At 46.5% G+C, this 27,189-nt stretch overlaps 1 protein-coding gene across 1 annotated transcript; it reads left to right on the top strand.

Annotated features, from left to right (window-relative positions):
- Positions 1-27,189, top strand: LOC143350226 (uncharacterized). Its single transcript, XM_076782178.1, has 3 exons — positions 1-103; positions 2,906-3,986; positions 26,997-27,189. Exons 1-3 carry the CDS (start codon positions 1-3, stop codon positions 27,187-27,189), a joined length of 1,377 nt encoding a protein of 458 aa, XP_076638293.1.

Here is a 27,189-nt window from a genome sequence, read left to right as displayed (position 1 = left end):
ATGGGTCTAAAGAAGAAGGGAAACTGGCTCGGCTCAGCCAATGACACATGCATGGAAGAATTGGGATGGTCAGCGAAGATTTCGAAGAACATGAAGAACAAAGGTATCCTACTTTGCAAAGCTTGCTGTGAGCAGCGTTGAAAATATCGTTCATGACACATGCGAATCTAAAGTTTCACCAATGACATCATGCCGTTGTAACACGGTGTCAAAAAATTTGAAAATTTTCCTGTGGACAAGATGCGTATTTTCGGAAAGCTGCGAATACATGCGGTCGACACAATGCTCGAGATTAAATAAAAAACCTCATAGTTTCTAATTTGAAATATAAAGACTTATTATGTAGTGATATCTTCATAATTCGCGAATTATATTATACAAAAATCTACCACCAATTCACCAATCCATAGCGGTGCCGATCCATAAAATTGTGCATTTTTTTTCGATGTCTGCACGTTTTTCCATTAGCGTTTTCCATGTTGGAAGATGCAACATCAATTGATTCCCACGATTGTCGCCAAGAACAATTTCCACCAGTGGTATAGATTCCATGCTGATTCCAATTTCCAGATATTTATATGATCCATTCAATCATCGGTGTATGGAGGTATAGTCGCTCCTTGGTATTCGGAATAAACTCCGCACAGGTATCACAAATCTCGTACGCATCGTCCAACGTGGTGTAAAATGTCATTTTTACACAAAGCGTTCTGTTTAAGTGGCGTCGTATTTTTCGTAACTCTCTACTCTTCTGGCTGTAGGCGAGTTGCTTGTAATCAATGCACATTGTGTGTGAGTCGGTGAGTAAGGGGAGTTCTGGACAGGGGGCTCCGAGGGGGGTGCGGGGGAGGGTGGAGATGAGGGTGAGGGGGGTGAGGGAGGGGGCCTGTGCGCCGGAGTGGGGGGGGCCCGTGGTGGGTCCGTCGGGGGGGGGGGGGCAGTCGGAGTGGGAGGTCGGTAACTATTACCGACAGTCGATAATTGGTATCTACGGTCGGTAATTAGTATCTATGGTTGGTAATTAGTATTTATGGTCGGTAATTAGTATCAACGATCGATAATTGACATTAACGGCTGGTAATTAGCAGAGGTTAGAAAATGAAAGAGGGTAATTGCCTGGTATCGATAAAAAGGGAAGGGGGGATAAAAGAGATGCATCTGATAAAAAGAAGTGGTAATTATCAAAGGTAATTATCAGAGGTCGATAAAGAGGAGGTGGGGAAAGAAATTAGACGTCTTTTGACTATTTCGAAATTTTATTCCACAAAAATTAGATACAGTTTTTATTTTTAATTATTAATAGCATCATATAAAATGTTATCCAGCGCATATGCCAACAGCTCGCAATCTACAGGCGAATTTTTATCGTAATATTCACGAAGGATTTTGTCTGCATCACGTTTACGCATAATACTATTGCGTTTCAAAATATTTGTAAATTCTTGGTATTTCTCACCAACATAGTGCGCATTTTGGCATAGCCACGAATATGCATGCTCGATGCACTGTTCCAGTTCGAATAAAAACAATAGAGTTGTCGATTTCATATACATGCAAGCATCATGCAATTTCACTTGTACAATGTTCATATCATGCATTGCAACAACCGTAAGCACCAAATCACAAATTGATAACGATGTTGGAGAAGGAGCTGATAGCACATGTTGTTTGATGTCCTCGCGTTTCTGAATAAACACCATCCATGTTGAGTAAGACAGCAACAATTTATTTCCTCGAGTATCGCCAAGTATAATTTCCACGGCGGATACAGGTCCTACACCGATTGCAATATCCAAATACTTGTATGCTGTGGATGTGAGGGCAAACCTCCTTCCCAGTATATGAGGCGTTGGATGCTGTTTCTTGCTACTGTTACATGTAGAAAAGTAAATAAAGAATAAAAGGTAAGTAATGACAATAAGTAATAACAATAAGAAAAAATGGATAAGAAAAAAATTGTGGTAATAATACTTACTCATTACTTGTGCATGCTCTATCGTAAGGAATGCAATAATTCATTTTTTCAGAAAAAATTTGAACGTAGAATTCAATAGATAATGTTTCACGACGATACTATCAAACGAGTGTGAATATTGTGCAGCACTTAAATGCAACGTTGCATCATATGTATCAGGGAAGCGGGTGGCGCGTAGTGGGGGAAGGAATTTTTTATATCACATGTTCTTCTTCTGCGAAAAGTGCAACTTTTGCAAAAATGTCTTTTAGATTACCTTGAACACGTCTAAACATGCAACTTCTGCAAAGCGTATAACATTACATTCGCAGGATGATGCAAACAAATAATATTCTTCGCGACATAGATCATTTGTGGGGAAGGAGGAATTTTTTATATCACGTGTTCTTCTTCTGTGAAAAGTGCAACTTTTTGCAAAAATTGTTTTTTAGATTACCTTGAACATGTCTAAACATGCAACTTCTGCAAAGCGTATAACATTACACACGAATTGTGCGAGCTATTGGGGTCCTAATCATTTTACGTACACGTTGTTCCCCTTCTTATGCAATACTTTTTCAACTAGATACACGTCGGAATTTGCAACGCGTTGCAACTTGTGTTCGATCCATGAATTGTGCGAGTTATTGAACCCCAACCATATTTACGTACACGTTGTTCCCCCTTCTTACTATTTTATGTTACATGTTCTTCTGCGAAAAGCGCAACTTTTTTGCAAGGTGTTTTAGATTACACTGAACATGTGCAAAAACGTATACAATACATTTGTGGATGAACACGCGCAAAAAACATAACCTCTGCAAAACCTATAACAGCGCATTCGCGGACATAGATTTCTGTAATATATCGCGAGCATCACCGAAAGCATCATCGGGAACAGTGATTTTTTGTAATATATCGTATGCATCACTATACACATTAACACAAAAGACGACAGTATGGATCATCAAGAGCAGCAGCTGTACGAGCAAGCCGCTCAATTAAGGTCGATGGAAGAATACAATTTATGGGAACATCGATTTGGCGATTATCTCGATTCGTTGGAGGAACGAAGCCAAATCAAGAGACTGCGACTCTCAATCGGTGAAAAACAATCATTGATTGCTCGTATCGCTAGATTAGAAAGTCTAAAAGATTCGACACGCAATCGATTTGTACATGCGGGTGCTGGACATAGTGCAAGACTCAGATGGCGTGAAATTGATACGGCTTTCGTTAACCGTATATTGACCGGTGTAGTGATAAATTCTAACCACATAGAACCTCGCAATTTTCTCGAAGATGCGAGGGATATTGTAGTCGATCATGTGCGAAACATTCTGCTGAAACATGATAGTGTAAAAATAAATACTATACTTAATGGTGAATTTGTTGTTGGTAACAAATGTGCAAACAAAAGTGTTAACACGAAAAATTGTGAACTTTTTCGCTTGTCTGACCTACGCGAATGGTATGATTTACGTGTCATCGAACCCATTCTAGCATCCTTAGACGAATTTCAGGAACGCGATAGTGGGTGGGCACTGTCGCGGATACTGAATTTAATTGTTAATGTAAATAAATATATGCCAATGCATGCAGGATGTGTCATACAATTACCGCGAGAGATACGACTAAAGAAAGCGGTAATCAATGTATGCTCAACGGACAATGCATGTTTTGCGTGGTCGGTGGTGGCCGCTCTGTATCCAGCCGAAAGTCACGTATCTCTGGCATCGTCATATCCTCATTATACAACAGTGTTGAATATCCAGGATATTGAATTTCCAATGACATTGAACCAAATTAAAAAGTTTGAACATATGAACAACATCTCCATCAATGTCTATACCATTGAGAATAAGAAGGTGTTACCAATACGAGTCACCGATAAGAAGATGGAAAGACATGTCAATTTGTTGTATTTAGAAGGAGCAAACGACGTGGGACATTTCACATGGATTAAGAACTTATCTCGCCTCGTATGCACACAATTGAGTAAACATAATGGCAGGAAATACTTTTGTGATAGGTATGTATATAATAAATCTTTTAAATATTTTATGTTAGATAAAAATTATGCCTCTTATTGCAGATGCTTACACTACTTTAGTTCGAATGAGAAACTGGAAGCTCACACCATGGATTGTGAGAAGATGAACGATTGCGCCATCATATTGCCAAATGATGATTGCAGTAAGTGGCTCAGCTTCAGCAACTACAACAGGAAAGAGCGTGTTCCGTTTATCGTGTATGCCGATCTAGAATGCATCCTGGAGAAAACGGATACTGATCGAGAAGCGTCAAGATACACGTACCAGCATCATCGAGTATTTAGCGTGGGATATTATGTGCGGTGCTCGTACGACGACTCGTTATCTACGTTTCAATGTCGTCGCGATCCTGATTGCGTATCATGGTTTGTGAGACAAATTCAAGATTTGTCACATCGTGTAAAGTCCATCTTATCGACCAATGTACCCATGGAAAATTTATCAGCTGAACAATTACGAAATTTTAATACGGCAACACACTGCCATATATGCGAAACACCGTTTACGCGAGATGATATGCGAGTACGCGATCATTGCCACTTAACCGGTCGGTACAGAGGTCCTGCACATTCAAATCACAATCTAAATTATAAAGACGCATTTGCCATCCCTATAGTCTTTCACAATTTATCCGGTTATGATTCACATTTTATTATCAAGGAGATAGCCACAGCATTTGAGGGTGATGTCACTGTATTGCCGATAACAAAAGAGAAGTACATTTCACTTACAAAATACGTTGAAAACGCGAATGAAGAATCAAACTCGCGCAAGCGCATAAAATTGCAATTCATCGATTCATTTAAATTTTTAAATACAAGTCTCGAGAAATTGGTATCTTTTCTTAGTAAAGATAAACTTGAAATTACACGGTCCGAGTTTCAAAAATTATCTGCGGAAGATTTTGATTTATTGACGCGAAAAGGGGTGTTTCCATACGAGTACATTGACTGTATTGAAAAGTTGGACCAATCATGTTTACCATCACGCAAATCATTTTACAGTTCCTTAACTGGCGATACAGTATCCGAAAACGACTACGCACACGCTGTCAACGTGTGGAAGCGGTTCTCCATTGAAACGCTCGGCGAGTATAGCGATTTGTATCTGAAGACGGATGTCTTGCTGTTGGCTGATATTTTTGAAAATTTTCGCAATAGTTGCATCGCAAGTTATGGACTCGACCCCGCGCACTATTATACTTTGCCTGGTTTTACGTGGGATGCCATGCTGAAGCATACACGTATCAATTTCGAACTTCTTACCGATATCGACATGGTCCTATTTATCGAACGTGGTATACGTGGTGGTTTGTACATGCAGTCGCACGATCCATCGCAACCGTCGTCATATTTAATGTATTTCGATGTAAATAATTTGTACGGCTGGGCAATGTGTCAACCATTACCATATGCCAATTTTCAGTGGGTCAACAACAAAGATGTAGATGTAATGACCGTAGCGTTAGACTCATCGACGGGGTATATTTTGGAAGTCGATCTAGAGTATCCGCAACATCTGCATGATTCGCACACTGACCTACCGTTCTGCCCAACACATGACAAACCGCCTGGCAAGCGCCAGGAGAAGCTCCTCGCGACTCTATACGATAAGAAGCGTTACGTAATACACTATCGCAATCTGCAGCAATGTATTCGTCACGGCCTTCGCGTAACTGAAGTTCACCGCGTATTACAGTTTTCCCAATCCCGATGGCTTCGCGATTACATCGAACTAAATACAAAGTTCAGAACTCTTGCTACAAACGATTTTGAGAAAAATTTATATAAGTTAATGAATAATGCAGTGTTTGGTAAAACCATGGAGAATGTGCGCAATCATGTAGATGTCAAATTAGTAACGAAATGGGGAGGGAGATACGGTGCAGAGGCACTAATCGCTAAACCAAATTTCCACAGTCGCAGCATATTTTCGGAAAACCTAGTTGCGATCGAACTGCATAAATTGTTCGTAAAATTTAACAAACCAATCTATGTGGGCATGTGTATACTAGATATATCTAAGATTTGTTTGTATGAATTCCATTACGATTACATGTTACCCACACATAGGAATAAATGTAAAATTATGTACACCGATACAGACAGTCTAATCTACCACATCGAGTGTGACGATATTTATGAACTTATGATACGCGATATTACCCGCTTTGACACGAGCGATTATCCCACAGATAATCGATATGGTATTCCGCTTGCTAATAAGAAGGTACCAGGTTTAATGAAAGATGAAAATAATGGTGCGATTATGACGGAATTTGTTGGATTGAGAGCGAAAATGTATGCCATACAAGTCGATGGTAAGAAAGATACGAAAAAGGTGAAAGGTATCAAGAGTAGTGTTGTAGCGCGAACTATAACATTTGATGATTATGTGCAATGTTTGATGGGTGAAGTTGAAAAGATTTGTCACCAATCGTGTATAAGATCCATGTTGCATGAAGTGTACACGGTATCAGAAACAAAAATTGCTTTGAGTCCATACGATGACAAACGATATATTGTACCATATTCAACCAAGACGCTGCCGTGGGGGCATTATAAAATACCGCTTTAGACATACCAATTATATTTCTTATTCATTTTTCAATATATATATTTTTTATGTAATTTTTATATTTCTTATTCATTTTTCAATATATATATTTTTTATTTATATTTTTTATGTAATTTTTATATTTCTTATTCATTTTTCAATATATATATTTTTTATTTATATTTTCATGTCATTTTTATATTTTTTATTCATTTCATTATATATATATTTTTTATGTGTGTAATTATAGTATGTAATAAAACAATTTATATATACATGGTATCTCTACACATCTCCCTCACCCCAATTTGTTATTAATTTTACATTAGGAAAAGTTCACAGTAAAAAAAAAAAAAAAAAAAAAAAAAAAAAAAAATTATTATTTCTGATATTTCAACCACTCGCTGTATAATTTAAATACATTTTTGTAAAACACAAGTCTTTTCATGGTTGTTGGATTACAATGTATTAGCACGATCGAGATTTTTCAAACACTTGATATCTTCATAATCGGCATCAATGGTTTTAGATTTATTCTAAAGTTCATAATTTTATAAAAAGATACATTTATATCCAATATTTCAACCATCACTAATAAGTACATGTTTTTCAGAAGCTTGCAAAAACATTAAAAGATTTTTAGACATATTCTGAAAGTTCATAATTTTATAAAAATTGCTAGGAAGGAGGAGGATGGGGAAATTAGATGTATTTTTAAAATGACATAAATTGATTCAAAAAGATACATTTATTTCCAATATTTTAACCACCAATTGCATAATTTAAATACATTTTACAAATCAAAAAAGGTACATTTATTTTTGATATTTTAACCACCAATTGTATAATTTAAATACATTTTGCATAGCGCATGTCTTTTTATGGTTACCACATCGCCATGTGTTTGCACAATCAAGATTTTTTAAGCATTCAATATCACCATAATCAGCATCGATGTTCTCTGCATTAATATGTTCAGCCACCATGTTTGTTAACCAATCACGTTTTTGAAGCCCTTTAACATAGACGATTGGGTTTGACTCATTTATTATTGCCGATGTAATAAGCATTTTGCTCATGCTGTAGGGTATAAAACCGTCGTCCCACGACAGTCCGTGATGATTCTTCGTCACCCAAGTAGCTCGTGATTTATCGGGCGCAGATAATAAACACCATGGATATGGACTTTGGAAGATATAATGCGCTAGAGTGCTTCCTTTTTTCAACACTGCCACTTCCTTTACAACAAACTCTGTGTCGCTAACGAATCCTTGTATGTCGACAAATGTTGGTACCATCATGAAAATATCTTTGAAACTATGCTGCAATGCGGCGTGTCCGCCTGTTATATATATTACAAACATTGCTGATGTTACAGTTTATGTAATCTTGCGCACAACGTTGGACAGGGGACAGTATTCGACAACACGATCATGTAAAATAAGACAATAGGCGGTAGTATTTGCTGGCACGTTTTCTTTACAATCAAATTCTATTCGCACATCTATGGTAGCGCTCTTGATTGATTCGTTCTGTCTCGAACAATCGATGACTACAAACGGTCCATACAACGAAAAGTTCTCCCTGTTGCAAAGCGTTTCGTAACAGTCATATCCATAATAAGCTTTACGAAAACGTGCATACATATCAAAAGGAATAGCATATCTGTTTTTATCAAAATCAAGATTCAAGTCATCATATGGATAAAAGTCAGAGTTTAGATACAGTTTCACATTGGTCAAGTTACATTCATCGAAATTGCTTGTATCTTTAGACATGTTGTTCTTCCGACCAGTCTGCAGCGCAAAAATGACGTATCGCGGCTTCTCCAGCTGAGTTGCAGTTTTAACAGCCCACGAATGTTTTGTTGTACTTTGCAATAATGGGTACTCATACAGGTCCCACGAACGAAAACTCATGCTTAGGTATTGTCCGCTTTCCAAAATCCGCAACATCGATAGTTTATTCGTATCATTCAGTATAATGCGCGGCATTCGCCACTGTATCTTTAGTAATTCGATCTCCGGCTCCAGCGCGGAATTTGCAATGATGCAGTTGTTATCATTGCGAGCGCGTATAAGAATGAGTTCATGTCGAGCGTTGACTACTATACGCCTGTAATCTTCGCAAAACCCCAACAGCATATTGAGCGGTACACAAAAGTTAAAGTAACCTGTCGGTATGTTTGATTGTGCGGCCCATCCAGCATTCCGTAAAATTAACGATTTGTCATATGTTGAGGACACAAATGTTTTGATGGTACTTGTTATCCCAACGTTTCTGTTACGATCGATCTCCACATCATTGAGTTCATATCGAATTTCATCAAACATAAACGCAACACAATTATTTCCGAGGAATGCATCCAACTCATTGTTTGGCTTCTTTACTATGAATCTTCCTTCAACGTATAGAAAGCTCTCACATGGTAGCGTGTATAAATCCTGCTGTTGTATAGGTATTCGTATCTCATCGCTGTGTCCAAACGTTGTGTTGGCGTATGGGTTGTATGTGTGAGTCTCAATCTTGACAATGCGATCATCAAAGATCGGTTCGCTTCCAATGTTTAAGATATTAGTCATTTCGTACAACAAAACCCAACGATTTTAGAAATTCAGCATTCGATGCAGTAAGTTTTGTGGGTGATCGAATTGTCCTCTCGCCTGATGGTTTTAGACAGTCAATATTCGATACAGTGTGGTGTGCAAGCGATTGAATTGTCTTCTCTTTATTTTCATGCGTCGTCTGTTTCACTTGCTCCCCTTCGTTCAGCACAAGCATCTCCTACTACAGTCGCTGTCTCCGCACATGCAATCGAACGGTGATCTGTTCCCCTCGAAAATCGAGCAATTGATCGTCTTGATTCACAACGCGAATCGTCAAATCCGAAATGCTTCGTGCAGTAATCGGAAGGTAAATGATCTGTGTTGGTCTTTCCGATATCTTATATCCTGGTGGAACGGTAGGCGAAAACTCATGTATCGTGTGCGCACACTTGTTATTGCTGTAAGCGCCAGCTGTCACGTTGCATTCAATGCGAATGATATTTACATTCATTATATTGATTGATGTATCCGATTCGTGCCATTTTCGTGGTTGCAGCACCCGATTCGTTGAAAACCCCAGTAACGAGCCAATAGTATTGGGTTTGGTAAAATTTATGCTATAATTACACCTAATTTCGCTCTTCATCGTATTGTTGTTAGCTCTAAGCATCAAGGGCGGGTTCCCTTCATTATCCCATGAAAGCGATCGTTGCAAATACATGTGAATGTCGTCCAACTCATAAGATCCCTCGGGAATAATGATTTCCTTATCATTATTATCATAGTAAAATTTATTATTTGACAAATTTACATTCGGTATTGTGTGTTACGTATGTCGAACGTTTCGTTCCTCAAATTTTTCTTGCCACTTGCGTGCATTATGAAATCGCCCTGCTACTTATCTAACCTTTGAAATGGGGGTCACTTCCGTCGCGATGCAGCAGCCCGTTAATTAATACAATTCGGAGAATAGAGCAGCCCGTTAATTAATACAATTCGGAGAATAGAGCAGCCCGTTAATTAATACAATTCGGAGAATAGTGCACACGGTGATTTCTAACGTACTTTTGAATCCGCCCCACACAGATTTTTTGGTATATAAACCCCGTGATTTCATTACTCGGGGGATCATAATCGTACCGTCACGCTTAGTGTCAACTCCACGACTCTCGTTACGCGTATACGATTTTTGTTAGTCAGTTGTATTTGTGAGATCGGGCTACAGTTCCCTGTCGTATCAATATTATACCATATAGAATCCGTGAACCGGCATAAATTCTATTACGGCCATTACTTTCAACTGACATACCCCCGCATCGCCAGTGCGTCAACACCGCGCAAGATCTTTTTAGGTAAATATACTCATTCTTTGATCGCGACACAAGATACACGAAACAATTGTATTTTATTTGTTGATTTAAGAATATATCTACTTTTATTATCAAATCAGAGTTACCCAACTTCTTTAACCCACAATTATATAAAGCGATTATTATTAGTTAAACGTTCCCATAATAATATAACCTTACCGCTCGGGTTATATTATATTTAATAATTCATAGTTACGAGTTCAATTAACACATCCCCAAATCCAAATACAACCCCTTACAACCTAGTGGCTCCTCGATTACGCATCGAGTTCGTCCACGCAATCTATTACCATCCTAGCGGCCCCCTGGTTACGCATCAGGTTCGTCCGCATCCTACAGCTCCCTGATTTTGCATCAGGTTCGTCTGTGATTTATCCAACCTCCCAGCAGCTCCCCGATTTCGCATTGGGTTCGTCTGCGTCGTTATCAACAATCCTAGTGACTCCCCGATTTCGCATCGGGTTCGTTCACGACGTTTCACCCTCCTACGGCTCCCTGGTTTCGCACCAGGTTCGTCCGTACGTGACTCCATCCCAGAGGCTCCCTGATTTCGCATCAGGTTCGTCCTCGTTATCAACTATCCTAGCGGCTCCCCGATTTCGCATCGGGTTCGTCCGTGTACCTAACTAACAAATTGATACCATATTCCATACTCTCTCTCGCACTCGCAGGCCACGCGCGCTGCACGGCCCTGGCTCGTAACATGTGTAATATGTTTCAAAGTCCATAAGACCGAGTTCGTAATCACCATTGCTCAAATCGATGGCTGGAAAATAGCTTACTGCGAGAATACTATTTTGCCCGGTGAGCGTTAGCGTCAGCGACATGTTCCAACGGATACTGGAGTTAAAGCGTACAATGATTATCCGTAAATTGATTGTCAACTGTCAGCAGAAACTGTAAACACAGCTGTCCACAATTGCTTTGATTATAGCGCTGATAAGGCATGTGATTATACTCAATTACACTATTCTTCAAATATTGTATCAGTTCCCTCGATGGTTGAAGATTGCCAAAACTATCAAAATATATGGCGCATGTTCCCCGTTTTGCGTATGCCACCCAATGAGTACCTGGTCCCTCGACAGTATCCAAATTTACGATCCCGCTCTCATTCCTGCGTACCCCATCTGTTGGTAAAGTATTGCGCATAAAAACACCTCTGAAATATGCAATACGCATACGCTTTGCCAGTTGCTGCAGTTGTATGTTTGTGGTTACGCCTTCAGGCATTTTAATTTTGACTTTTTTTTTCCTCTTTGAGACTCCTCGCCCGCGTTTGTATGGCGCGAGATAAAGTGCGTGACCTTCCATGGCGAGATTATGACGTTTCATTTCTTCTAGCTGGCGATGCATTGCTTTCTTATCGTTCACAACCTTCGCGACTCCTGCCGCCCCTCTGACCAATGAGCCAAGAACCCCCAATAATGGAAAAATCGGTAGGATACCGCCACGTTTCGCCGTTGGAAGTATTCGCTTCTTCACAGCACTCTTTTTTTTCTTTTTCAAACCCATGCCGAATTTGGTTTTGGCCTTCATAGCCGCCCAAACGGTTGTAGCAGCAGCCTTTTCCCCGAGACTGGAATCTCTCGCAGTAATGCGTTCTCGCGCTTTTGCTGCTAGGATGTTGTCAGCTGCGTGTCGTTTTACGAGATCGTTATTTTGTGAATACGCTATATCATGCTCGCGACATGCAGCATCCAGCGGATTGATACCTTGATCGCCTCGCGCCAAACGTTTCTCTAAATGTGTTCCGGGGCCACAAAACTGATAACCTGGAATATGTAATTCAATCGGAAGTGTGTTTACAACGCGATTTAATAGGCCTTTCCCAATTTTTGCTGACATTCGTCACAGTTGTTTATCGATGGTGGTGGTAGACAGTCAATGTGTGTTCTGCTGACTCGACAGGTTATATTTGAATACTGATCGTTTCAGCTCTATGCATCGCTATAAATAGACCAGCACTCTTTCGAAAGTATCTTCATTTGTATAATGCTGATAAAATATGCAGTTCATACGCCAATCACCTATGATCAAAGTGACTAATCTAGACAAAAAGATACAGTCTGAGAAAGAGTTACGCAAACATGGAAATATGCTGCCGGCCTCTATACGTGTTATCATCTGCGGTCCATCGAATTGTGGCAAAACGAACGTGTTGATTAGTTTGTTAGAAAGTCCGCACGGTGTTCGTTTCGAAAACGTTTACGTGTACTCGAAATCGTTGCACCAACCGAAATATCGATATCTAGAAAATATATTCTCATCGATAGACGAAATTGGTTATTTTACATTTTCGAATAACAGCGATGTCGTTCCGCCGAGCGATGCACTTCCGAATTCCATTTTTATCTTTGATGATGTGGCATGTGATAAGCAAAACGTGGTAAGAGAATACTTTGCAATGGGTAGGCACTCGGACGTTGACTGTTTCTATCTTTGTCAGACATATGCAAAGATACCGAAGCATCTGATACGCGACAACGCGAACCTGCTGATCATGTTCAAACAAGATGGTACAAATCTAAAACATGTATACAACGATCATGTTAACACTGACATGTCATTTGAGAATTTCTGCAAATTGTGTACCGCTTGTTGGCAAGAAAAATATGGATTTGTAGTGATTGATAAAGACAGCGCATTATGGAATGGTCGCTATAGAAAGGGATTTAATGACTTTGCAATATCATAACATGTTCAGTTATTTCCGATACGTTGACAAAGCAGTGTTCCAACATGAGTAACAATATTGAAGATTGTGAGAGGATAACGAAACAGATTGCGAGAACGAGTGATTTGATTCGCAAAAAGTATCGTGAATTGAAAACTGGTAAAATTGAGGAAGAGATTGCGCTGGAAAAACACTTTAAGCCTGTTACTGAACCGCTGAAAGCAATTGTTGATAACGCGACAAAAAATTATGATCTATACAATAATACAGATATCGGAAGCGAACCATTAGCCACTCCGAATATCAAGGAATTGGATAAAACACAATCAAATTACTGGCTAAATCTTTCGAAACCACTAAAAATAAAAAAACCAAGATTAAGCAGTTTACTCGATATGAATCCCATGATTTCTACACCGGCCTCTACATCGATTAAGACGATGCCAACAATAAAAAGCTCAGCAAGATTAAGCAGTTTACCCGATACGAATCTGATGGCCTCTACACCGATTAAGATAGTACCAACAATAAAAACCTCAGCAAGATTAAGCAGTTTACCTGGTATGAATACGATGACCTCTATACCGATTAAAACAACACCAGCAACAAAAAGCTTAGGAAACGAAGATACTTTTGAAAGTCCAAAAAGCTTAGCAAACGTAGATGTTTTTGAAAGCCCAAAAAACAGTTTCTCAACATCTGTTCGAAGTCTGTTGCAAACGTCGGAAGGTGAAAAAACGTTGCGGAATCACCTAGGTCCGCTGAGTCAAAAATACATCGCGTCTGTATTACGTGGAGACATAGAGGTTGGTATGGATCATGTGTATGGCGTTTATCTCGGTAATGATGGACCGATGCTCGGTAATAAACATGTTGACGTGGACAATGCCGATAACATAATTATCGATGGCATACGATATTCTGGTACACCCGGTCTTTATGAATTGATATTTAAGAAAATTCCAGATAACGACATTTATACTGAGGCTGATGAATGCAAATATAGGGACATACTGCTGACAACGAGTGCACATAAGTAGAAGCATGATTCGTATGGTAAAACATTAGGCAACAAAGGATACAAGTATAACTATGTAATCAAGCCTTTATTGAAAGATAGAAAAGTTGGAAAGGGTGTACCAAGCTCGATGAGATTAACCAGCAACAAGATTGAATACGTTCACTGGAATGATCCTAACGAACTCGTAGATCGGCTTCGATTGCTCGAGGCTTCGCGTCAAGCTGGTCACAATGCTCACGACAATGAGATGTTATCGATTATCGAGGAACTTCGCGAGGTAGAGCTCATTATAAATTAAGCTGCACTTTGACGATACAGTTAATCATTATCAAAATGCCAATCAACAAGTTTGGGTCATCGTTTGGAACAATGGAATCATACTATCGCTGGAATGGAGTAGTGAGAAATTATGTGCGCAACAACGCTCTATGTATTGTCGGTGCAGATTATGATGCAAAGTCGCGCAAGATTCGTCGAGTAGCACCACCTGTAAAGGATGGTGACGCTATCAACAAACTATACTTGCAAGAAAACATGACATTTATAAAAAATCGACAAGATGAATTCGACAAGAAGATGATCATGTTTCAAGATTACGTTCAGAATTTGAAAGATCAACTGAATCACTTGGAGAGGGATATTATCGAATTCCGAAATCAAATGCATCAATAGCTGGATGTTGGGACGTTGGAACGTTGGGATGTTGGGACATTGAGATGTTGGAGCGTTGAGGTGTTGGGGTGTTGGGGACGTTGGGGTGTTGAGACGTTGAACATTGATTGATAAGACGTGTGCGTTAGGTCTTCGCGTTAGTGGCGAGTCATACATGGCCGAGAAGAAAACCTCCAGTATCGAGAAACGATGTCTTGTGGAAGAATTGCATACTCCAGCGAGAAGACATTTTCCTCGAAGACGCGTCATAGTACATGGATACGACGACCTATGGCAAGCGGACGTGGTCGAGATGCGACCTTACACGCGATATAACAGAGGCTTCCATTACATACTCACTGTTATCGATGTGTTGAGTAAGCATGCGTGGGCTATACCCCTCAAAACCAAGAATGGAAATGAAGTTTCTACAGCGATCGGGAAGATAATCCGAGACAGTGGGAGGAATCCGAAAAATTTGCAGACCGACAAAGGAAAGGAATTTTACAACGCAAATATGCAAAAACTTTTGTCAAAATACACCATAAATCATTATTCAACGTATTCGGTGATGAAGGCGTCAGTCGTCAAAACGATATGCGGAAACTGTTTACGCTTAATGGAAATTATAAATGGATCGATTCGCTGCAGCATCTCATATCAAATTACAACGCGCGAAAGCATCGAACTATCGGTATGCGACCAATTGATGTTACACCAACAAACGCTGCTAAGCTCTTAACAATGGTGTATAATCATGTAAAAATTGCCGCTCCTGCACGATTAAAAGTGGGAGATGCAGTACGTGTGAGCAAATTCAAGAGAATTTTTGAAAAAAGTTACATACCGAATTGGAGCACTGAAATATTTACAATCGCCGAGGTACAGAAAACTAATCTTGCAACGTATCTGCTGGAAGATGTTTATAAAAAACCAATTGCTGGAGGATTCTACGAACACGAGTTGTAACGCGTTGCAAATTCCGACGTATATCTAGTTGAAAAAGTATTGCGTAAGAAGGGGAACAACGTGTACGTAAAATGGTTGGGGCTCAATAACTCGCACAATTCATGGATCCATAAAAGTAATGTTTTGTAACATAATTATTCAATGCTTTAATAAATATATCATATCTTTAAATCATCAAAACATGATATCTAATTTTTTCCCACGGTAAGGGTCTCCATATATATATTACAGAATTCTTTGTCTGTGAATGCAGTGTATACGTTTTGCAGAAGTTGCGTTCTGCACGTGTTCAGTGTAATCTAAAACGCCTTGCAAAAAACGTTGCGCTTTTCGCAGAAGAAGAAGAACATGCGACATAAAATAACAAGATGAACATCGTGTACGTAAAATGATTAGGACCCAATAGCTCGCACAATTCGTGGATCCCATAAAAATTATTGGGTATAGTGTGAACGTAAAAAAATGATCTATGTCGCGAAGAATATTATTTGGTTGCATCATTCTGCGAATGTAATGTTATACGCTTTGCAGAAGTTGTATGTTTAGACATGTTCAAGGTAATCTAAAAGACAATTTTTGCAAAAAGTTGCACTTTTCACAGAAGAAGAACACGTGATATAAAAAATTCCTCCTTCCCCACAAATGATCTATGTCGCGAAGAATATTATTTGTTTGCATCATCCTGCGAATGTAATGTTATACGCTTTGCAGAAGTTGCATGTTTAGACGTGTTCAAGGTAATCTAAAAGACATTTTTGCAAAAGTTGCACTTTTCGCAGAAGAACATGTGATATAAAAAATTCCTCCCCCCACTACGCGCCACCCGCTTCCCCTGATACATATGATGCAACGTTGCATTTAAGTGCTGCACAATATTCACACTCGTTTGATAGTATCGTCGTGAAACATTATCTATTGAATTCTAAGTTCAAATTTTTTCTGAAAAAATGAATTATTGCATTCCTTGCGATACAGCATGCACAAGTAATGAGTAAGTATTATTATCACCATTTTTTCTTATCCATTTTTTCTTATCGTCATTACTTATTGTCATTACTTACCTTTTATTCTTTATTTACTTTTCTACATGTAACAATAGCAAGAAACAGCATTCAACGCCTCATATACTGGGAAGGAGGTTTGCCCTCACATCCACAGCATACAAGTATTTGGATATTGCAATCGGTGTAGGACCTGTATCCACCGTGGAAATTATACTTGGCGATACTCGAGGAAATAAACTGAATTGTGATAAAAAAATTAAATATATCACTTTTTCGAAATAGCCATAGACGTCTAATTTCTTTCCCCACCTCCTCTTTATCGATCTCTGATAATTACCTTTGATAATTACCACTTCTTTTTACCAGATGCATCTAATTAATCTCCCCTTCCCTTTTTATCGATACCAGGCAATTACCCTCTTTCATTTTCTAACCTCTGGTAATTACCAGCCGTTAATGCCAATTATCGATCGTTGATACTAATTACCGACCATAGGTACTAATTACCAACCATAGATACTAATTACGACTGTAGATACCAATTATCGACTGTCGGTAATAGTTACCGACCCCCACTCCGACTGTCGGCCCCCCCCCCCACCGACGGACACACCAATGGCCCCCCCAGTCCGACGCGCAGGCCCCTCCCCCATCTACCTCCCCCCCCCTCGGAGCCCCCTGTCCACAACTCCCCTTTCTCACCTACTCTTACATGCTTACTGCTTGTTTACTACCTAACAGCTTGCTTACAATCTTACTGCTTTTTAACTAGCGTACTTCTTGCTTACTAGCATACTGTTTGCTTACTTGCTCACTGCTTGATAACTAGATTGCTGCATTGTTACTAACTAAATGCTTTCTCACAAGCTCACTGCTTGCTCACTAACTTACTGCTTTCTTACTAACTTACTGCATCCTTACTATCCGAATGCTTCCTTACTGGCTTCCTGCTTGCTTACTAGCTCAATGCTTGCTTACTAGCTTACTGCTTGATAACTAGCTTACTGCATCCTTACTAGCGGAATGCTTCCTTACAAGGTCACTGCTTGCTTACCTGCTTACTACTTAATTACTAGGTTGCTACTTTGTTACTAACTAAATGCTCTCTCATTTGCTCGCTGCGTGCTTACTAGAACCCCGGGCACGCAGTAGCTCACTGCTTCCTTACTACCTTACTACTTGCTTACTAGTTTCCTGCTTGCTTACCTGCTTACTGCTTGTTTACTAGCATGCTGCTTTATTACTAACTAAATGCTTTCTCACTAGCTCACTGCTTGCTTACTAACTTACTGCATCCCTACTAGCAGAATGATTCCTTACTAGCTTCCTGCTTGCTTACTAACTTACTGCTTTGTTACTGTCTAAATATCGCATTAATTCGATGTATTTGAACATAGCATAAAATTCGTTAAACAGTGTTGATTTCGAGGTACGTAACCGACCAGAGGACTCTCGGTCGCGACGTCCGTTGCGCGACACAATAGAGACTAGAAAAACCATAATTTTCGGGTTTTTTCTGAAAGTCACGCGATCGACCAAGTAACGTACGAGTTCGAACAATTAGTTCAACGTACGAGTACAGAGAAAAGGTACGTTTATACGTTAGAAGAAGACGGACGAAAGACACGGCGACAGCGCCGCGTGTCGGAGGATTCCCCCTCTCACGCGTAACTTTTGGCAGCTCGTGCTCGTCCGTCACTCTTAATCAGGATCCTGCCTTGAGCACATCGGTAAACGATCACGCTCCGCAGAATTCCCAAAATCTCCGAATCGCTTCGAGTTATACGAGCCTTCGTTGAAGAAACATTTTGTGACACATCGGCTTATTCTATCGCAGATTCGAATAGTTTGAGTTATTCGAACTTTCGTTAAGCGGACAAGCGACCTATAGCCGTAGCTTTACTGGTTAGATTGCGTAAGCAAATTCATACCAGTAACCTACGTGTAATTCCGTTTGTCGAATCAGCTAGTTAATCGATTCGGTCGTGAGTACGACCCGGTTAAAAGACTGCGGGAAACTCGTTGGTATCATCGAGTTCCCGAATTTTCCACGTATTGCTGCAAACAGCGGTCGTGCGAGAGGCATCGAGATTAAAACTCGATCCTCCCTTGGTTATCGAACGGTCTTGCTCCCACCTATAGGGGCCTTCGTGGCGTGTATACCCTGGGTGGACTTGCCGTCTTCCAGTCGGAGCTTGGGACGAGTTATTCCAAGCCCAGCTTCCGGCGACCTGCTAGAGCGCAGTTCACTGACCGCCAGTCCTGTACGGCTACTGTGCGTAGAACGCGACTCACAAAGCGCCGTGGTGTGATAGTCTCAACGTAAGTCGTCAAATACGCCGTTGAAAGACTGCACCACACTGTGTTCCGTACGCACATACGAAGACGGTAAGGGACCGAGGACCGGGTGACGGTTGGAGCCTTACAACCTCCCTCTATTCACCCTCTCCTGCGACAATCAAGAGTTGCAGTCGTCAAAGTAATGAGATTAAATCTCACTAGACAACGGGACGTTTTTAAATTCGGCCGCCTCTTAATTACCCGAGACCGGAGAAAACTCTCCGCTCTCTTAAGGCTGCGGAGGAAGCTGGATACAAACCCCGATCTCGTAACAATAACAGAGCGATTCCCGATTTAAAGGGAACGCTCACATATACAGTCCACTCGCTAAGATGCGTATCGCGGCGGCTGAGATTCCCGCTCTTGAGTGCGACAAGCACAAACCAGGAGCGTGCAGAAAAGAGTAAGACACACAACGTAACTAACGTTGTCAGGTATTTAACGCCTAAATTCGTCTCTCTCTTTCTATTCCATAACAGCGCGACGCGAGCCATCAAACCGATCGACGCGAGGGTTTTTCTAGACGTCAGCCAGACGTCTGAGTTTTTTCCCCAATTCCTTCTATCGTCTGTATTTAAGAGTCAAATTTAACGAAATAAACGGCTTAGTCGCATAAGGCGATCAAGCGAAAATAAAATTATAATTGTACCGCTTATTTTCCGTCTGTTCCTTCCCTCGAGATCCGGACCCCCGTCAGGCGAGGTATTTTCAAACCTCCTCCCCCAAACAGTTACTAACATACTGTTTTCTTACTAGCTCACGGCTTGCTTACTAGCTTACTGCTTGCTTACATGCTTACTGCTTGTTAACTAGCGTACTTCTTGCTTACTAGCATACTGTTTACTTACTAACTCACTGCTTGCCTACGATCATACGGCTTGCTTACCAGCACACTACTTTTTTTTTTTTTTTTTTTTTTTTTTTTTTTTTTTTGTCGTGGGGAAAATCTTCGAAAGACTCCCTCCCACCTCCTTGGGGAGAGGTGGGAGGGGTGTGTGGGATTCCCCGCGCCCGTACAACGACAGGCGCGGGACCTACCCACTAAAAACCCCACGGTGACCCTTCGGCACGCTTTGGGAGGATACCGGGAATCGCTCGAAGCATTCTTCCGGTATCCTCCCCGTGCCCGCGCTTTCGCGCCCATCCCCCGGGGGGACAATCGGTCCCCCCAGTAGACACACTGCCTCATAGCGGCGGGACGGGGCCACTCCATCCCGCCGCTATCCGTCCCGGGGCCGCGTTTAGTGGCGGCTGCGAGCCCCAACCCGCAACCGCCCGCGACCCCGTTTCCACCCCTCGGCGGCCGGGCGTTCATGGCCGCACCAGACCGCCGAGGGTGCCTCCCCTTGCGTCGGACCGGTAGGGGGAGGCACTCCTACCCCCAACCGGTCCGACCCGGCGCCGCCTGGCGGGAGGAGGGTCCCCTCAGGACCCCCCTCCCAGCCTAGGTCATCCGCCACGCCGAGGCGGCCGCCCGCGACGCCTCGCGACCGGGCGACGACCTCGGGCCACCGCACGAGCGCGAGCTTCAGCGGCGCGCTCCCTCCCCGCGGCCTCCTTCTGCAACATTACGTTCTCGCAGAAGGAGGCCACGGCCCTCCACTTCTCCTCGCTGCCGAGCATGGCGCGCACCACGCCCGGCAGCGAGACATCCCGCCCGACGACGCCGACCAGGACACGGCGCTCCCCCTCCCACGCGGGGCATACCTCCAGGGTATGATCCGCCGTGTCCTGCTCAGCGTCGCAGTGGCAGCAACGCGCCGTCGGCTCCTTCCCTATCCGGCACAGGTATCTTCCGAAGCTGCCATGCCCGGAAAATACCTGTGCCATCCGGTAGGTGAGGCTGCCATGGCCTCTGTCCAGCCACTCCTTCAGGAGTGGCCGAACCGCCCAGACAGTCCGGTGCCCCGCGGTTGGCAGAGCCAGCCGCTCCTGCCACGCGAGCAACACGGACTGCCGGGCCTGGCGCTTCAAATCGCCCCAAGCAGGTTCCTGCCCGCCCGGGACCGCCCCCACCCCCGCGCGACGGTCGACGCGGTGGCGGTACATCACCGCGTGCGACCGCGCGAGCAGGTCCATGGGCGGCATCCCCGCTAGAACCGTCGCCGCCTCATGTGACACGGTCCGATACCCGCGGACGACCCTGAGCGCCATGCGCCTCTGAACCCGACGCAGCATAGTCATGCTGCGCCGGGAGGCAGCCAGGTCGTCCGCCCAGACGGGGGCCCCGTATAGGGCCACCGACTGGACCATTGCCACATAGAGCCGACGAACTCGGCCCGCCGGGCCCCCCAGGTTGGGCAGGATCCGGCCCAGAGCCGCAACCATCCTTTTCAACCGGGGGACCAGGCAGCGGAAATGCTCCTCGAAACGCCAGTGGCTATCGAGGATCAGCCCTAGATACCTGATCTGGGGCTTCACCTCGATGTCAGCCCCACCCACCCGGATCAGAGGGGGTGGCGGATCCTGCCGAGGTGAATGAAACGCAATCACCTCGGTCTTATGGACCGCCACCGTCATCCCCATCCCCCTGATCCGGTCGACGACGCGTTGCGACCCCTCCTCCGCGCGACGCATGGCCCTCCCCCAGTGCGCCCCGACGGCCAGCACCAGTGTGTCATCCGCATAACACACCGTGCTGACGCCGTCGGGGAGGCCGGCCCGCAACACCGAGTCGTACGCGATGTTCCACAGGAGTGGCCCGAGGACCGACCCCTGCGGAACACCGCAGTACACCTCCCTCCGCATATCACCATCCCGGCCCGGATACTCGATCCACCTGCCGCGGAGATAATCCCCGACGACCGCCCTGAGACAAGGGGGGACCCGATGATATTCGAGTCCCCTCCTTATCTCTTCCCAGGGGAGGGTGTTAAAGGCATTGGCAATATCCAAGGATATTGCCAATGCCACCCCTCCCCGGGAAACGGCCGCCCCCGAGAGGGCCCTCACACGACCTATCGCGTCGATAGTCGATCGGCCCCCCCGGAAACCGAACTGGCAGTCGGCCAGAACCGGGATCACCCCGCGACAGGTGCTCGACGAGGCGGGCTGCAATCACCCGCTCGAAGAGCTTGCCCACCTCGTCGAGGAGACAAATGGGCCGGTATGCGGAGGGAGACTCCGCGGGCCGACCCTCCTTCCGGAGGAGGACCATCCTCGCCACCTTCCAACTGGGGGGGAATCGCCCGTCCCTCAGGCAGCGGTCGAACAACCGCCTGAGGTCGGCCCCAAGGACGCCCTGGGTCAAGACCCAAACCCGGCCGGGCACACCATCCGGACCCGGGGCCATGTTACGAACACCGAGCCGTCTGATGGCCGCTGCCAGCTCCTCCTGCGTGACCCCCAACTCGGCCGTCCACTCCACTGGGACAGCCGCCACCGCCGGAGGACGCGGTCCCCTCTCCCCAATTGGGAAGAGTGTGTTGACCACGTCCTCCAGCAGCCGGGGGTCAAGACCCTCGGTGACGGGGGGCGCCCACGGGCGGAGCTTATTCAGCACCACCTTATATGGGCGCCCCCATGGATCTTCATCAAGGGTCTGGAGGAGCTCCTTCCATGCCCGGGTCTTGGCCCGTTTGATGGCGACCTGCAGAGCAACCCGCGCCACGCGGTATGCTCCATACAGGTCATCAGCTGCCCTCTCTCGCGCCACGCCGTCGCCTGTACGTTGACGACGGCGCGCGCGGGTGTACTGGCGTCGGGCGCGGACAGTCGCGACTCGCAACTCCGCGATCGCGTCCGACCACCAGTACACCGCCCGGCGAGGAGAAGCCCGTCCGACCCGAGGCATCGCCGCGTCGCAAATACCCGCGACCAATGCTCCGAGCCGGGCGACCTCCTCCTCTATGCTCGGCAACTCGGCCGCTCCCTGCGGCCAAGTTGCAGCGAGGGCAGCTGCCATCAGGGCGTCCTTGTCCAGGCGCCGAAGCGCCCAGCGGCGTGGTGGGGTGCCACGCAGGCGGCCGTGTCGGGATGCACCCGCGGCGGCAGAGACCTCCATCCGGATGTACCGGTGATCGGAGAGTGTCTCTGCCCCGGCGACCACGTGCCAACCCGACACCATGCGCACGGCGTTGGGGGTCGCGAATCCAACATCCACGATGGACCCCCCATATCGCCGCACGCATGTGTACTCCGACCCCCGGTTCAATACCCGGAGGTCGAGCCCCGCCGCCCAATCGCCCAGGATCCCGCCGCGAACGGAGGTCCTGGGGGATCCCCAAGCCACCGACTTGGCATTAAAATCCCCCAGGACCAGCACCGGCCGGGCCGCGCAGCGCTGCACGCATGCCGCGACCTCGGCCAAGTACAGCTCAAACGCAGCGTGACCGCTACGGGGCAAAATGTAGCACCCCACCACAGCGACTCCCCCCCAGTCCACGGCGACGAATCCCCGACCGCGCTCCAACAAGGAGAACGGTGGGGACCCGTCGCCCCCTCCCCATACCGTCGCCACCAAGCCGTCCGCGTCGCCCACCCAATGAGGGTGATCAGGGACGCGGTACGGCTCGGCGGCGACCGCCAGGCCAACCCCCCACTCCGCGAGGACTTGGGACATCATGTCCTGTGCCGCGCGGCAGTGGTTGAGGTTGGCCTGGAGGAGGAGGCGGGGCGGCATTAATTAATGGCCGCGCCAGCCTCCTCCAGGCCGTCCGTCCCCGTAGCACCGTCCACCTCCATGGAGGACGATGCCACCGCCCTCGGCACCGGAGCCGGTGCAGCCCGCCTCTTCCTCTCCTTCCGGGAGGGGGGGGGGGGGAGCACTTCTTGCTCCCCACCCTGTGATCGGCTGGCCTCCCCATGTCCGCACACAGCGGGCAGTGGGGGGCCGCCGAGCACTGGCTCGCACGGTGCTCTTTGGCACCGCAGCGGTAACACTGACCGCTGCGGTCCACCGGCGAGGTGCACCACTGCCTCACGTGCCCCAATTCGAGGCAGCGGTGACACTGGAGCGGGCGCGGCGCGAGGATTTCCACTCGCGCCGAAACCCACCCCACCAACACCCTCCCGGATTCCGCCACCTTACGGGCGGCGGAGAGGGGGCACCGGGCCCACACCGACCCGAGGCCGGAGGGCGACCTGCGGATCTCTCCGATCCGCAGGTCCTCCACAGGACAGTCCCCCGCCCTCGCAAGGGCACGGGACACATCCTGTGCGCTGACCGAGTCGTCCAGCCCATAAACGCGCATCTCCGTGCGCTTCGTGGGCCGGGCGACCCGGACACCTCGCTCGCCCAGCTGCTCCCGGAGCCTCTGGGCGAGACGATCCGCCTTCGCGCCGCCTTCTGCACCGGGGATCTCCAGCAAGAGACCCCCGGTCACGGCCCTCTTCGCCCTCACGGAGGCGATGCCCACCTCTTCCAGGGAGATATTCTCCCTGGCGAGCCGCATCGCCTCCGCGAGGGTCAGGTCGCCCCCCTGCGCAACGGTCAGCGTCACCGCTGCCGTTTTTGGGGGACGACCTGGTCGTGCCTTCCCGACCTTCGCGGCCTTTACCTTGGCCGCCGCCGGCGGAGGCGGAGGCTGCGGTTGCGAGGCCTTCCTCGCCGCCCGCTTCGCCTTCCGCCCCACCACCTCACTCCACGCCACCCCCCCTTGGGAAGGTGCTGTGGAGGACGCGACCACCGCGTTCACGGGTACACCACCCCCCTTGGGGGTCGCGACCCGGGGCCCTGGTGCCGCAACGCTGGGCGGAGCCTTCACTCCGCCCTTCTTTGCCTTCCCCGACTGTACCGGAACAGGTCGGGGAGGCACCGCCTTCCTGCTGACCGCTCTTCCGGCGAGGAGCTCCTCCCGGAAGGCGGCCAGCTTGCCATCAATCATGTCCCCAATCCTCCTCAGAAGATCGTCTTCTGAGGAGGACGGGGACTTCTTCACGGGCGGAGTGCGGGTGGAGGGGCCCGCGGTGCCCCGCACCACTGCCGCCGCACTCCGCTTATTTACCTCCGACGAGGGACGCGGCGGTGGAGGAGGAGGGAGGATGGGAGGGAGGGCCGCGCTGTTCCACAGCGCCTCTGCCCTCCTCCTCCCCTGTCGCTCCTCCTCCAACAGGAGCTGCAGACGGGCGTTCCGCCCTCTGAGCTCCCGCGCCGCCTCCCTCATTTCCTCCGCCGCGGCCTTCAGGGCCTCCGCGCCACCGCTTTTCTGCCCCTTAAAGGCGCAGGCTGCGGCGACTTTCTCCACCCGCCTCAGGGACGAGGAGATCCTCTCCGATATCTCCTCGGTCACCTCGTCCCTGAGGCAACTCAGCCTCACCGACGGGCTCATCGCCCCGCCCACCTCGACGACGGCCTGCCCCGCCCTCTTCCTCTTAGAGCCTATGAGGCTCCTGGTGGAGGAGAAGGACGAGACTGACGCAGTCTCGTCGTCCTCCTCCACCTTCCACGAAGCCGGGCCAGGCGCTGGAGGCGGCGCGAGCGCCGTCACTCCAGTCCCAACACCGCCTTCGTCCTCCCCCTCTGACTTACCCCGTCCCATCCCCGTTTTAATATTGAACTCCATAATATTCCCACGAGCAGGTCGGAAGAAAAGGTCCGCCCGGGCAGAGCCGCCTTACCCGGGTAAGCCTATATACTCCGGGGGTTCGGCAGGTTCCCCGGAGGTGGTCGCTTGGGATTGGGCCTTCTCCCCCAACCATGCATCCCATCGCCGCGCACCATAGCTTAGGATTGGAGGGCGATTTTATAGAGTCGCCATACTCGTGGCCCAGGCGGTTAAGCCAAGACCCCCGTTCCTCCTGCCGTCACGTACCATTCACAAAACCAATAGGGAATTGTGAATGGGTCGTTGTGACGACCAACAGGAGGCTTACGGTGTGTGTATGACTCGGGTACCCCGGGTTCGTTAAGCCCGTACTGCAGCTGAAAGGCTGGCAGCCCCTGAGGGAACCTTCCAGCATACTTGTTCTGTTTGGAATGAGAGCTGTTTTGCCCTTTTTTGTAAAGGACTGGACGGCGAGGTTTTGAGAATGAAGAATGAACTCTTAACATGTTGTAACTTTATAAAGCACAGAACTTCACCGGATTAACAGAAACAATAAATTGTGGCGTAAATGGTTATAGTTGATAAATCCCGTCACAAAGAACTGTGAGAGATCGTTAAAACAAGCGATTTGAAGTTAATTTTGAAGGTCACACCGTTCGCACTTAATTGTTTGCTATTGGTTTTGAATCTGAACGGCGATCGCGCACCGCGATTCGGCTCGGTCGAGCGTGACCCGAAAATTTTCGAATTTTGCCGAATCGCGAGCGCGATCGCCCGTGAGCTCGCGCGCATGCTCGCTACCGTCAGTGGAACTTTCCGTTCGTCGAAACGGAACACACCGCCCCCCTGTTGAATGAACTAATTGAACAATCGTAGTACGCAGTATGATCGTAGTGAGTGACGACATGTACTGGTGTGGACATGAGTGTGCTCATGACGACGCAGTAAGTGCAAGTACATTACAATCTAACTTAAATCTATATAGGCTTACATCTAAGGTACAGAACCATTACGCTTAATTTAGAGCCGTTTCGTTCGTCTTGTCCGCGTGAATCGAAACGGGAAGAAAGCACACTTTCGCGAGTGGTTGTTTATACGTGGATTGTGCGGTTTTAATAGAGACGACGCGGACGAGACCGGCGCTTCCCGGATGGCAGTCGTCGATGCGACCGAGTTCCCATTTACACAGCGGGAGGTTCGAATTGCGGAGCAGGACAAGTTGGCCCTTTTTGGCGATGTTTTGGACTGTGCGCGATTTCGGGCGCTGGGAAAGCGTGAGTAAGTAGTCCTGCTGCCACGATTTCCACAATTTTTCCGTGAGTCTCTGTAGAAGTTGCCAACGAGATAATCGGTTTTCTTGTATGTTAAGGACGCTGGGCTCAGGTGGAGCCACGAGAGGGGACCCGATCAGGACATGGCCCGGTGTTAAGACCGAGTACTCCTCGAGACAGTCCGACGTGCTTCCAAGAGGCCTGGAGTTAAGACACGCCTCGACCCGACAGAGCAGCGTTGCTAGTTCCTCGAAGGTTAGAGTGTGGGACCCGATAGTACGTTCCAGGTGA

The sequence above is a fragment of the Colletes latitarsis genome, chromosome 14 (assembly GCF_051014445.1).
Source record: "Colletes latitarsis isolate SP2378_abdomen chromosome 14, iyColLati1, whole genome shotgun sequence".
NCBI lineage: Eukaryota > Metazoa > Arthropoda > Insecta > Hymenoptera > Colletidae > Colletes > Colletes latitarsis.
Note: the sequence above shows the minus strand (reverse complement) of the source record. Positions and strands in the feature narration are given on the sequence as shown.

What these genes read in the sequence shown, in the direction of transcription:
- LOC143350226 (XM_076782178.1), top strand. Translation starts at nt 1, where the DNA reads ATGGGTCTAAAGAAGAAGGGAAACTGGCTCGGCTCAGCCAATGACACA. An exon ending in GAAGAACATGAAGAACAAAG is followed by an intron (nt 104 to 2,905) that starts GTATCCTACTTT and finishes TTAACACAAAAG; the next exon opens with ACGACAGTATGGATCATCAA. An exon ending in AGGAAATACTTTTGTGATAG is followed by an intron (nt 3,987 to 26,996) that starts GTATGTATATAA and finishes TTGTATGTTAAG; the next exon opens with GACGCTGGGCTCAGGTGGAG.